General features: G+C 38.7%; 2 protein-coding genes and 2 long non-coding RNA genes across 5 annotated transcripts; 2 read left to right on the forward strand and 2 right to left on the reverse strand.

Moving 5' to 3' along the window:
- Nucleotides 1-852: 852 nt before the first annotated feature.
- On the reverse strand, nt 853-11860 carry LOC103518199 (tyrosine-protein kinase receptor Tie-2-like). Its single transcript, XM_026830086.1, has 7 exons — nt 11706-11860; nt 4914-5397; nt 4321-4814; nt 4067-4166; nt 2496-3541; nt 2294-2404; nt 853-870 (listed from the first exon to the last, which is right to left on the reverse strand). The coding sequence occupies exons 2-7, from the start codon at nt 5116-5118 to the stop codon at nt 853-855; spliced, it is 1974 nt and encodes a 657-aa protein (XP_026685887.1). The 5' UTR covers nt 5119-5397; nt 11706-11860.
- Nucleotides 7857-8558, forward strand: LOC113471147. Of its 2 annotated transcripts, none has more exons than XM_026830083.1 (2): nt 7857-7901; nt 7978-8558. In XM_026830083.1, the coding sequence occupies exon 2, from the start codon at nt 8052-8054 to the stop codon at nt 8460-8462; it is 411 nt and encodes a 136-aa protein (XP_026685884.1). In that variant the 5' UTR covers nt 7857-7901; nt 7978-8051; the 3' UTR covers nt 8463-8558. The 2 variants fall into 2 exon arrangements, with proteins under 2 accessions (XP_026685884.1, XP_026685883.1); XM_026830082.1 differs by having other exon boundaries at nt 7857-7888; nt 7965-8558.
- LOC113471148 lies at nt 8922-9286 on the forward strand. The gene is made up of 2 exons (XR_003393955.1): nt 8922-9005; nt 9085-9286. It is a non-coding gene; the product is annotated as an uncharacterized LOC113471148 (long non-coding RNA).
- LOC113471149 lies at nt 8929-9203 on the reverse strand. Its single transcript, XR_003393956.1, has 2 exons — nt 9134-9203; nt 8929-9054 (listed from the first exon to the last, which is right to left on the reverse strand). It is a non-coding gene; the product is annotated as an uncharacterized LOC113471149 (long non-coding RNA).
- Nucleotides 11861-13698: the final 1838 nt, after the last annotated feature.

Here is a 13698-nt window from a genome sequence, read left to right on the forward strand (position 1 = left end):
AATATTATTATGCAAATAAGATTAATGTTTGGAATTAAAATTCAAACTAAAAAATATATACATATCCAGTTTTAAATGAAATGAAATTAAATTAAATGTATTATTCTTTATAGGTATTTCATTAGGTATTATTAATTATTACTACATATTATTATATATTTATTTATTTAAGAGGTTTTTTTAAGACCTATACCTCATTTATACTGCTAGAATGAGACTGAAAAGTCCCTTAGTTCCTCTATTTGGTCGTTTTCGGCCTTTGGATAGCAAGATCGGCCTGCAGCAATACGGGTAAGTACCTGACAGACTGTTCACACTGCACGGAACTATTTTTTTTTTTTAATTAAATTCATTTAAAAATAATTAATATTTTCGTCAGGAAAATTACGATTAAAAAGGGTTTTTAAATTGATGAGCTTTCGATGTCACTCAGGACTCAGGACATCATCTTCAGACCAAGATAGATGTTGACTCTATTGCAGCAGGAGTAGATTTTTCGTCACAAAATTTTCTTTGCCACACATTTTATCAGTGTGTTCACATTGTCAACGAGGAAAAATTCTGAAAAAATTGTAATTTCGCACGAAGAAAAATTGAAAACTATTTGTCTCTAAGTATTACTCGAAAAATTCTGCGCGGGTTTAAATTTGGCGTTTTTTTTCAGTATAGTAATACTCGTACATGGTAAAGTTGGTATATCAGACGTTTTCACCACAATCTAAGCATTCTAAGCAAATAAGTAGGTATCTATCATGCAATCCATACTGTAGGGATTTGGTTCATTTTCACTAAAATTAAAGTTTGGATCATTTACACTACATTCTAGGTCATTTACGCTAAATATTTTCTTACCTAGAACTCATTTTTTGCCTGAAAAAGAAAAATCAGAAAGTACAAAAATTGTCACACTTAAGGTGAGGTGGGGTCTCATAGACCCCAAATCAACTTTGAAGATTAGTGGCAGACACTAATTACGTAATTTTTTCACAGTTTTTCATCATAGGGCTAAGAACACACTAACTTGAAGGTACTGGGAACCTCAAGGCCTCAGTGTTACGGGATTGCCGCTACGACAAAAACAAATTTTCGTGGGGTTTGTCAGACCCCACCTCACCAGTTAAGGGTTAAGAACTCCTTTCAGAATGATTGAAAATTCTCCCATTAGTGAAATCTCTCATTAAGTCATTGGTGAAATCCACCAACAGTGTTGTCACTATTATCCAACTCTAGGATAAGCCGTATTTTATCATTTGCCTCTGTGGCACTTTCGCCAAGGAGATATTAATTTTCAACTTCAACACTCTGACTGCCAAAGCATATTCCATAGTGTTTACCCACAGAAGCCCATGTATTAAAAACATCTCCCTTACATGAGAGACAAACTCTTTAGTTTTATAATTTTGTCATCACAAAATAGCCAAATTTCACTCAGAGGCCCTCTTTCAGATAACGATTGAGAATACATAAGTGACCCGTGGCAGCAAGTGTGGTGGTGCCATTACACCCAAAGAGTAAAAAAATCACCTCTGTGCTGCCTCTGTGTGCACAGAGGGGCATAATAAAATACGATTATAGTGTAACTAGGGTAATTACAGAGTTGCTATAATAAGACTGTGTCCACACATAGTCGACAGCCGTCGATCGATGTGAAAAAAGTACAAAAGACACCATTTCTTTCCAGTCGATCGCCGGCAGTCGACCATGTGTGGACACAGCTTAACACAGTGCCCTGTGTATGATTTTATGCTCTTGCTCGATTTCAGAGGTCAGCCACGATAAAGTCACCGACGTGTACAGATTCAACACGGTAACTGCTGACGGCCAGGGTGTGAAATATCTCAACACGTGCACTGCGGCTCAGGTGCGGGACACCGACATAGGGCTGGCCAAATTTCTGGTCAAACATCCCAGCCTAACACTGGCGGGTACCATTCCACCCCTGTACACAGGACTTGATACGACGGAATGGCAACTTAGGATTGGTGATAGTATTTTCCCCCTGTCTGTGCCCAGTTATGCACATCGAACGGCAGACTTTTCCGAGTTGCCATATCATTCGAATGTATCCCTCGATAATTGGATCCCGTACAATGGGATATACAAGGACGAGTTTACAATAACAGAAGACGGATACATTCTTGATGAAAATGGTGTATATGCATTGAAATCTCCCGGATATAATTATATTATTTATGTTAAATTTAAAGAAGGTAGTTCGCCTTCAAAGATTACATTTGAAAATAGCGAGGGAGGGAAGATAAGCATATACATGGGACATGACGGAATAACTTACATTTGTAACGAACGAAAGATCCGTGGTCATTGCCCTAACTTTGGTTTGAAGTACGACACGAAGTACACGAACCACATTTGTGTCTGGTATCTTCCATCGGAGTCCAATCACATCTGAACTTGTCTTATACGCCGTCAGCTCCTGGATTTGGAGCACTGATGTCGGTTTGGTGGTCTGGTATCTTCCATCGGAGTCCAATCACATCTGAACTTGTCTTATACGCCGTCAGCTCCTGGATTTGGAGCACTGATGTCGGTTTGGTGGTAAAGTTGTATTCCATATAATTGTTCGGGTTCGACCCCACATGATTAACGAAACGCACCTTGACAATGTATGGTGTTTGAGGACGTAGTCCGGTCAGTTCCAGACGATTCTCTTTGGTTTCATATGTGAATATATTCTTCTCATTGTGAGTGTCGTACAGTTCCACGGTGTACTTGTTGAAAATCCCATTCATGTGTTGACAAGATGAAGAGACATTTGTCCAATAGATTTTGGCGCTTTCATTTGTAACTTTGACTTTCTGTGTTACCAGAGCTGGTGAAGTGTTTGGTACTTTGCTTCTAGTGATGAATGTTAATGTATTTTTATTCCCATTTTCATTTTTGTCTGCAGTGACGAATAGTTCGTATTTAGCATTAGGTTCCAGAGATGATAAAGTACAAGTCGTATCAGTTGTTGTGATTACTCGCAGTGGAGACTCACGCTCATCTTCGTTACAAGCGAGTCGTCTAATCAATTTGTACTTTATGTAATATGTTTTGTAAAGCAGACTTTCAAACCATTTTATCTTGACTTGTGCGTCAGTTTTCTGTATGCTTACTCCAGCTATCCCTATTGAATAATCAATACTATCATCCGTTGTCACATTTATATTTGAAACAGGTTCACTCTCTCCATACGTTGTCATGATCTTTAATTTGATGGCGTACGTTTGGCCAGGGGTCAATGATTCAATTTGGTAAGAATTCCCTTTGATATCCAATATCTTTTGTGTTTCTACATTGCCGTCCTCCGTTTCCTCTATCTCCAAGATATAACTTGTGATTGGACATTCGTTCACTCCCAAAGGCGTGCCTTCATTCCATGTCAAGCTTACAGATGTGTTGCTAGTAGCTGTGACTTTCAGATAATCATCTCTCTTAGAAACAATACATTTTGTTTGCGCCTTGGTTAATTTGGTCAAGTCTGGATCATGTGTTTCTAATGTCTCATCCACGAGGATAACTCTCAAGTAATAGACCCGTCCTGGTTCCAATCACCGAAGCTAAGGATTAAAGCAAGTTACTATTTGCCAAAGTGGCAGGGAAGAATTAATGGGGGGGACACCTGTACGTAACAGCAATAGATATTTTTCCTTCGAAATAAGTGATTTAAAGTCCTGAAAAGAACACAAGTAGCTTGTACTGTCGTGAATGTTGATTGACAGTGGAAGCGTTTTAAGATTTGACACAACATAAAAATGAAAAGATGACACAGTGGTTTTCTTCAATGAAACTATCAATTTCTTTACGAGCACTTTATTCAATTAAACTTCTTTTATAAACTTGTGACTGCTAACAAATTTCTAATTACTGAACTGTTTACTTTCTTCAAATCTTCTAAATGAAACTTCTAATATCTTTTGGGAAAAGCTACTATCTTACGTTCGTCTACTACCAGGACCTTTTGCTAACTTTTCGTCCGTCTACTACCAGGACTTTCTGCTAACTCACTCTAGTTTACAAACAAAATCTGCTGATGGAAAATCTACTCCTTTCCTCGTTGGCCGTCCTGGTTTCAACCCGTCCACTGAGATGTTATTGGGTGCAAGGTTGAATTCTTGATAAGAACCATCATTCCATGTTGTATCCATGTGGTCACGATATTGGACCATGTAAAACATTGTATTGTCAGATGACTTTTCAATATTGCTTGCCGTCGCGTCCTGGTTTCAACCCGTCCACTGAGATGTTATTGGGTGCAAGGTTGAATTCTTGATAAGAACTATCATTCCATGTTGTATCCATGTGGTCACGATATTGGACCATGTAAAACATTGTATTGTCAGATGACTTTTCAATATTGCTTGCCGTCAAGTTGATGCGAAGATTCACAGCATTGAAACTCGAGTCCAAAACTTCAGGGGCTTCTTTAACATAGGAGTGGGATTGTCTGCAATAAGGTTTTACTAGATAGGGTGTGCTACATTTACCTGGACAGAACCCCGTGTATTGATCACACCTTTCACCATACTCGCATTTTCCACATTCTTGTTTACAGTCTGCTCCGTAGAATCCCTCCTCACAGTGTTGCAGACAGTTCTCTCCTTGATACCCCGCACCACAGGAGCAGCCGTAGTACGTTGAACAGAACAGCATGCCCTTGCATTCTTTTGAAGACTTGGAGCACAACTTGGAGCACTTGTGTCCGAAATGATTCCTGTCACATGGAATTTCACATTGGTTGCCTGTAAACCCAGGCGGACACCTACACAAGGAGCTATCCTCCAGTAATCCTCCATTCAAACAGGTTGTGCCATTTTCAACCGTGGTTGGGCGTTTCAATATATCGTACATTATATTGAGTTTGGATTAGGAGCTATCATCCAGTAATCCTCCATTCAAACAGGTTGTGCCATTTTCAACCGTGGTTGGGCGTTTCAATATATCGTACATTATATTGAGTTTGGATTTCTCACATGTTTTTGTCACATTCGTAACGACCATGTTGATGTCTCTCACCTCCCAAATGTTACCTATGCGGACAGCAAAGTTGTCGCTAAGCCAAACTCTGATCCGTTTCTGGTTCGACCAGGTCTCGGGAATTTCAACATCCACTCTCATCAGTACTCTCTCTAGTTGATTGGGTTTAGCTATAACATCTATCTCTTGAGTTTGGAGCTCTATACTATTGTCTGTGCTTTCTTCATCAAGATAGACAATCAACCTGTACCCTGGTATTCTCTCACAGAATATAACAAGTGTTGTGTTATGGTTCTCATCAAACCAGGGAGAAAATATTGTAACCAAGTCTCCTGTGTTTTCAACTTTATATGTAAAACTGTCTCCAATGGTATCTTCAACGAAGGTATGTTTGATTGTACTGAAATCTTTATTTATAATCTTTGTTAACATAAACATCAGCTGTCTAATTAAATTATTCTTAATTAACTCTTTCTAATTATAAAACACTTGCTAAAAACACCTAACTTGTATCTAAACTCGCGCTGTTCGCGACATGTACTCTTCACAGTTACTCTTCCAACTGTGAAGAGTTTATACTTGTGTTCTTCTTTTCAAGATGAATCTTCACAAAGTCTCGTCAGAATCTATCAGTCGATTAAAGTCCTGTTTGTGCTCTCCCCTGTTACAGACAACAAACAATCTAGCGAGTAAGACATCTTTCGGGACACTCCCAACCTACCAACCAAAAAAAATCCTCTGTGTTTGGACGAATGGAGCACTCCCCCTTACCATTTATGTTTGACATTTGGGACACTCCCAACCTACCAACCAAAAAAAATCCTCTGTGTTTGGACGAATGGAGCACTCCCCCTTACCATTTATGTTTGACATTTGGAAAACCCAGTTGTTTTTCCAACTGAGTTGTCCAGTGCCAAAAGTGGACGTTAAAAAAGTGAACTTTTTTTAAGGGAAAACACGAAAAACTCGTTTTTTTTTATTTTTTTAACAAGCAGCCGATTTTAATGATTTTTGTCTTAAAAAAAGGTAAAATCTAAGGGAATCTGTTGGTTTATATGGCATTTCTAACAAAGTTGACATTAATTAGTTATATTCATCTCAAAGTTCTGAGATGTCCAGTTTTGGCACCGCTAAAAAGAATTGTCCCCTTTTTGAAACTGGCCTACTGAACTCTTCTCAAGATGGGTTTACAGTGTTTACACGCTCAAGCCATTTGTACAAACTGGCTTGCGCATGCCGGTTTGCGCAAGCCTGTGACTGTTTTTGGCTTGCACAAACTTCAAGCCTGCCATCAAACCTCAAGCGTTGTACAGTCGTTCGCGGGACACCCTGTAAAAAAAAACCCTATTAGAAACTGGTTTTCTTTACTGTTGAACATTTTTCATTCATTTTATTTAATTTATTTACCTACCTTTGATGTCACGAGATGTCCAGTTTTGGCACCGCTTAAAAGAATTGTCCCCTTTTGGAACTGGCCTACTGAACTCTTCTCAAGGTGGGTTTACAGTGTTTACACGCTCAAGCCATTTGTACAAACTGGCTTGCGCATGCCGGTTTGCGCAAGCCTGTGACTGTTTTTGGCTTGTACACACTTCAAGCCTGCCATCAAACCTCAAGCGTTGTACAGTCGTTCGCGGGAGACCCTGTAAAAAAACCTATTAGAAACTGGTTTTCTTTACTGTTGAACATTTTTCATTCATTTTATTTAATTTATTTACCTACCTTTGATGTCATGTATGTTTGTTTGTTATGATGTTATGAAATATTTGGTATTATTAGTAGGTATATACCTACAATTTAATTAGATATTATTGTACCTATATAAAATATATTGTGTATATATTTAGGCATCTAGCATTTACTTAGAATTACAGTCGAACCTGTCTAAGTGGGACCCGTCTAAGTGTGAAACCTGGATAAGTGCGAAAAAAATCTTTGCCCTTTATTATTATTATTTTTTTTTTTTTTAAACATGGTTAAATGGGAAATTCTAGCCTCTATAAGTCAGTGGGAATAAACTTTTTACTAGCGACTCGGTATGAGAGCTGTTTCTGCGAACCTCTGTAACTGGGAATTTTTTGGAAATCTATCAAGCGCGGTATTTTTTTCGAAAGAAGAAATTCAAAATTCACAATTATCGTCGATCCAGATGGTTGTGAGTGGAATGAGTCATCAAAAAAGTGGGCTACTTTAAAACATGGTTAAATGGGAAATTCTAGCCTCTATAGGTAAGTCAGTGGAAATAAACTTTTTACTTGCGACTCGGTATGAGAGCTGTTTCTGCGAACCTCTGTAACTGGGAATTTTTTGGAAATCTGTCAAGCGCGGTATTTTTTTTCGAAAGAAGAAATTCAAAATTCACAATTATCGTCGATCCAGATGGTTGTGAGTGGAATGAGTCATCAAAAAAGTAGGCTACGTTGCCAAACTTATCAAAGGTGCAACGGTAGAAAATCTTTAAAAGAGGAAGGAAGGTACATTGCACAGTGCTTCCTCCCACATTGCACAGTGATTCAACCATTTGAAAAAAGTTTACAGATGGAAGCTACCTTTGCTTTTTACTTTCCTTATCCTATAGGAAGGAAAGTAATGTAATCGGGTCAAATTTTCGATGGTCAGATTTTAGTGCCAAAACACGGGGAGCTGTCCTCCTGTAATCCTCCATTCAAACAGGTTGTGCCATTTTCAACCGTGGTTGGGCGTTTCAATATGTCGTACATTATATTGAGTTTGGATTTCTCACATGTTTTTGTCACATTCGTAGCGACCATGTTGATGTCTCTGCCCTCCCAAATGTTACCTATGCGGACAGCAAAGTTGTCGCTAAGCCAAACTCTGATCCGTTTCTGGTTCGACCAGGTCTCGGGAATTTCGTAAAGTGTGTGAATTCTACAATGCTTCTTCGTATAAAATCACCATCAGACCATTCACAAAACGGCTAGGGCCGGAAGCAAGTCGTATCTTTACAACTCCACTCTTCGTATAAAATCACCATCAGACCATTCACAAAACGGCTAGGGCCGGAAGCAAGTCGTATCTTTACAACTCCACCGCCCTGCATTCCCATTAAGAACATGCCTCGAGTTTATCTGAACGAGGTTGAGGTTACGTGGCCAGCAGAAGACAAAGGTGCCGAGTCATCCGCGACTTATTCCGAGCTAGCGAGTGATGTTCTAATTATCGTCCAAGAATTGAACCAAGATACCCATGTTACATCCGAGGTGCTTGGTTTCAGGGATGATATGAATCACATTCTGAACAGTAACAACTGGTGGGTGACACAAGTGTGTGCTGCTCATGATGACAACTGTTCTGTGTACATTGGTGCTGCGGAAGAGGAAGACTATGAAGTTCCAGACTATGGTCAAGTTTTTAACAAACCTCTGATTGTTAGAAATGTCTACAGAATTGTAGTTGTTCAAATTAACAAATATCTGACAGCCAGGTCGTACACTACAGCTTTGCAAGAATCATTTGTTTATTAAATTTTGCATTATTACATTTCTTACATATTGAATTATTTAAATACATATTAAATGGTAGCGTTCCATATAATAAAAAAGAAAAGAAGAAAAAAGGAGTAGATGATGTTTTAAGACTTTGACTTGTAAATGAACTTTTTTTAATGCAACTTAACCCATTATTAGGGGGTTTTTGCACTAGAAATGTCTACAGAATTGTAGTTGTTCAAATTAACAAATATCTGACAGCCAGGTCGTACACTAGAGCTTTGCAAGAATCATTTGTTTATTAAATTTTGCATCATTACATTTCTTACATATTGAATTATTTAAATACATATTAAATGGTAGCGTTCCATATAATAAAAAAGAAAAGAGGAAAAAAGAAAAAAAAAAGGAGTAGATGATGTTTTAAGACTTTGACTTGTAAATGAACTTTTTTTAATGCAACTTAACCCATTATTAGGGGGTTTTTGCAACCAAGAATTAACGTCATTCCAAAAGTAAAAGTTTACATTTTACATTATGGCCTACGATTTTTTTTTTTAATTAAAAACATTTCACAAGGTTTTATATTCACATAATATGTAAACTATACCTATGAAATACATAAGACCTTGCTTAGAAATTAAAAACATTTCACAAGGTTTTATATTCACATAATATGTAAACTATACCTATGAAATACATAAGACCTTGCTTAGACTGCGGGAGTAAAGGGACTTTTCAGTCCTATTCTGGCAGGATAAACAAGGTATATTCTATTCTATAATTGAACTCTTAACCGTGATTCCAAAAGTAAAAGTTTAAACTCACATTATAGCCTACGAGTTTTTTATATTAAAAAACATTTTTTTTTTTTTTTAAAAAAACTTGATTCTTCTTTCAATTACCTCTGTGTTTATTCTAATAACCACAATACCAGTGTAAAAAAATTATTGAAATATGGGAATGAAAGGAGGCACTTAGTCTTCTTCTTCTTTTTTTTTTCACCTTTTCCTGTGTGCAGACGGGGTCGGCGTTTTTCGTCAGCCTCTCAATCAGCCCTAACTAGGGTGATCGCTTTGGGCTGACATTTGGTTTTGGCTACAAATTTTACGAGCAAGGCATATTCAGGCTGGTATACTCCCTGTTTATAGTCCCCCAGCGAGACTAAGCTGGTCTACTCCTTGTTTAACGTCCCCCAGCCAGAAAGGAGGTCCCCCAGCCAGAAAGGAGGCACTAAGTAATGTTGTGATATCCACAAAAACTGTGAAAAAGCTCCGCTTTACCACAAAGAATTTGAAATTTGATTTGATTTGATTTTTGCTTCTGCGTACCACTGCGTACTCGTCTCGCGCCGCTGGAGGACGTAAAACAGAAAAAATCAGCCCTGTCAAAAGGAGGCACTTAGTAATGTTGTGATATCCACAAAAATTGTGAAAAAGCTCCGCTTTACCACAAAGAATTTGAAATTTTATTTGATTTGATTTTTGCTTCTGCGTACCACTGCGTACTCGTCTCGCGCCGCTGGAGACGTAAAACTGAGAAAAAATCAGCCCTGTCAAGCCACAGACAGTAACAGTGGCTCTTGAGGGTACCTGAATGAGACTACGGTCCGTCCGTCTCAGAAGTGACAGAAGTCCCCTACGATTCGGGGGCCCTGAGCTAGCATGGCTCTTGAGGGTACCTGAATGAGACTACGGTCCGTCCGTCTCAGAAGTGACAGAAGTCCCCTACGATTCGGGGGCCCTGAGCTAGCCATTGTGAGTGTCGTACAGTTCCACGTTGTACTTGTTGAAAATCCCATTCATGTGTTGACAAGATGAAGAGACATTTGTCCAGTAGATTTTGGCGCTTTCATTTGTAACTTTGACTTTCTGTGTTACCAGAGCTGGTGAAGTGTTTGGTACTTTGCCTCTAGTGATGAATGTTAATGTATTTTTATTCCCATTTTCATTTTTGTCTGCAGTGACGAATAGTTCGTATTTAGCATTAGGTTCCAGATTATTGGTATCCTCTTAATGGGATAGTATATGGACTCACAGCTTTTCTCATCTTTTTCTGAGTGTGCGGACTCTTTAGAGGTGCTACAGGTGAATTTTGGAGAAACTGAAGAGGTTGCTATATACCAATGAGGGTACTTCTAGGTTCCATCAAGGCCCTAGGATAGCAGACCTATAAAACCCCTCTCTGGCCTAGATGGCACCAATTGGTATCCTCTTAGTGGGATAGTATATCGACTGACAGCTTTTCTCATCTTTTCCTGAGTGTGCGGACTTTTTAGAGGTGCTGCAGGTGAATTTTAGAGAAACTGAAGAGGTTGATATATACCAATGAGGGTATTTCTAGATTCCATCAAGGCCGGGGAATAGCAGCTCGGGCAGGGGAAAAAATACTGGTCACAATAGAATAGATCTACAGAGGTCGCAGTGTTAATTGCATACTCTCTCGGGAGAGGAGCAACCAGTCCCATAATAGAATAGAATAGACCACTGCCCATACTCTCTCGGGAGAGGAGCAACCAGTCCCATACCTAATAGAATAGAATAGACCACTGCGTACCAAAAGGCCACGACTTCCCAAAGTGTTAATGATCAAAGTTCAAATTTAGGGTTGAATTCATATCTTGCCTTGGAGTGACCTTTGGCAGAGTTCTAAGGTGGCATACTCTCTCGGGAGAGGAGCAACCAGTCCGATAATAGAATAGAATAGACCACTGCGTACCAAAAGGCCACAACTTCCCAAAGTGTTAATGATCAAAGTTCAAATTTAGGGTTGAATTCATATCTTGCCTTGGAGTGACCTTTGGCAGAGTTCTAAGGTGCCCTTTGCATTCTTTTGAAGACTTGGAGCACAACTTGGAGCACTTGTGTCCGAAATGATTCCTGTCACATGGAATTTCACATTGGTTGCCTGCTCCATAATATTTTATAAAGCCTAGTGGTAACAAGCTTGCTTGCCATGCAAAAAGTCCCGGGTTCGAATCCCACCGTCGACAAAAATTTGCACTCTTCCCAAAGTGTTAATGATCAAGGTTCAAATTTAGGGTTGAATTCATATCTTGCCTTGGAGTGACCTTTGGCAGAGTTCTAAGGTGACTTACTATCATGGTTTATGAATTATGAAACAACATAGCCCAACAGAGATTTTGCAAACTTTTCAGGAAACACGATGAATATTTTATAAAGCCTAGTGGTAACAAGCTTGCTTGCCATGCAAAAATTCCCGGGTTCGAATCCCACCGTCGACAAAAATTTGCACTCGTTTTTCGATTGCAAATATAATCTTTGTATCATATAGTTGAGCACTAATCTTATCGTAGAGGAATAGATCACCGTTGTGGGGATTTACGAAAATTACTATCTCAAATTGATCATCTTTGTTCGTGTACTTCGTGTCGTACTTCAAACCAAAGTTAGGGCAATGACCACGGATCTTTCGTTCGTATATTTTATAAAGCCTAGTGGTAACAAGCTTGCTTGCCATGCAAAAAGTCCCGGGTTCGAATCCCACCGTCGACAAAAATTTGCACTCGTTTTTCGATTGTAAATATTTCAACGGGTTACTCTCTGGTGTTCTCGCGTTGATCCTGCACCTAAATGGGAAGTACCTATTGTGTCTCTTATAGCCCATCTGATGAGGGACAAAGGGACATACTACGGGATGGGCATGCTACAACACAGACCACATGGGTCTAATGTAGCAGTTCTTTCACTGTTACAAAATAAAAACGACGGTGAAACAATCATCTTTTTTTCTTAAGCCTATTAGATGTGTTTTTTATTTCGACGCGGGTATGATTAGGCAGGCTGCGGGGGTAGAGGGACTTTTCAGTCTCATTCTAGCAGTATAAATGAGGTATAGGTACCTCTTAAAAAAACCTCTTAAATAAATAAATAAATATATAATTAATAGTAAATAGAATAGACTCATAGAGAATAGAATAGAATAGAATAGAATATACACTCGCGAAGGGGTCCCTGGAGAAAGTTTTTCGAGTGCCACGCCAAGTCAAGAAAGTTTGACCGCGCTACTAGAGAATAGATATATTATACACGACAGGGAAAGTAGCCGTTTTCAGGTAAGTAGTTGTAGAGAGACAACTACAAATGACGGAAGAAAACGGATTGCGTGTGTGTGTGTTGGGGCACGAAAGTAGACCAAGTTGAAAAAATCCAAATCGGTTAAGACAAGCCGGAGATAATTGACTTTGAAAAACGTCAAATTTTTACACATTTTCTGCTGCTTCTTTGACGTTGACCGCTCTACAGCCTAAACTACTGAACCGATTTTGTTGGTTGATGGCTCATTCTATTTCTCGTGAGTGGCAGATGTGCCTTTTCATATTTTCAAGGCCCTAAAAGGGCCCCTTTGGCCTTGAATTTATAAAAGACTGATTTTCTTCTTATCATGTCCGTTTTTAACTGATTTGGTTCTGATCAGTTTTAAAAGTTGGTTAGGCCTTAGGACCGTCAGTGCTACGTGTGTAGGGATTGCAATTTTGAATCCTGCGGGATCTCACGCGGGATTTAACCAATTCTGCATGGGATTTTGCCGGATTTGCAAGAATTACGCGCGGAATGCCGCAGTTCTAACACTGAAAGTATAACATAGGTACTCCATAATGGGTAGAACACCCTACCCAACCCATAATATCACCTACCAGTTTATCAAACGGTATACAAGGAAATGAAATACTCTTTCAAGTCTGGGAAATTTCAAATTTATGTATTACAATGACGAAACATTAAAACAGAACAGATATCATTTCTGATTTCAATAGAATAGACAATATTTTGAGGACAGTGACAAAGGGCGTATTTGGCCTTTTCTGTTTTTCTTCTTAAATGGCGGGTTTTATATCCAAAGTTGGTTAGGACCAGCTACCTGAAGGTAACCAATTATATGTTATCTAATGATGAATTTCACTCAGAACTTACCAAAACTTACCCAATGATGTTACTATTTAATTTTTCATTCGGAAATGATCGGAACTTACCAAAACTTACCCAATGATGTTATTATGGTATTTTCTACCCGGAAATGATCGGAACTTACCCAATGATGTTATTACGGCATTTTGCACTCGGAAATGGTCAAACTTACCAAAACTTATCCAATGATGTTACTATGGCATTTTTCACTAGGAAATTATTGGAACTTACCAAATCTTACTCAATAATGTTACTATGGTAGGTACTTTTAACTCGGGAATGACCCGAACTTACTAAAACTTACATAATGATGTTATTATGGTATTTTTTCACTCGGAAACGAC

The sequence above is a fragment of the Diaphorina citri genome, unplaced genomic scaffold (genome assembly GCF_000475195.1).
Source record: "Diaphorina citri unplaced genomic scaffold, Diaci psyllid genome assembly version 1.1 scaffold2114, whole genome shotgun sequence".
Classification (NCBI taxonomy): Eukaryota; Metazoa; Arthropoda; class Insecta; order Hemiptera; family Psyllidae; genus Diaphorina; species Diaphorina citri.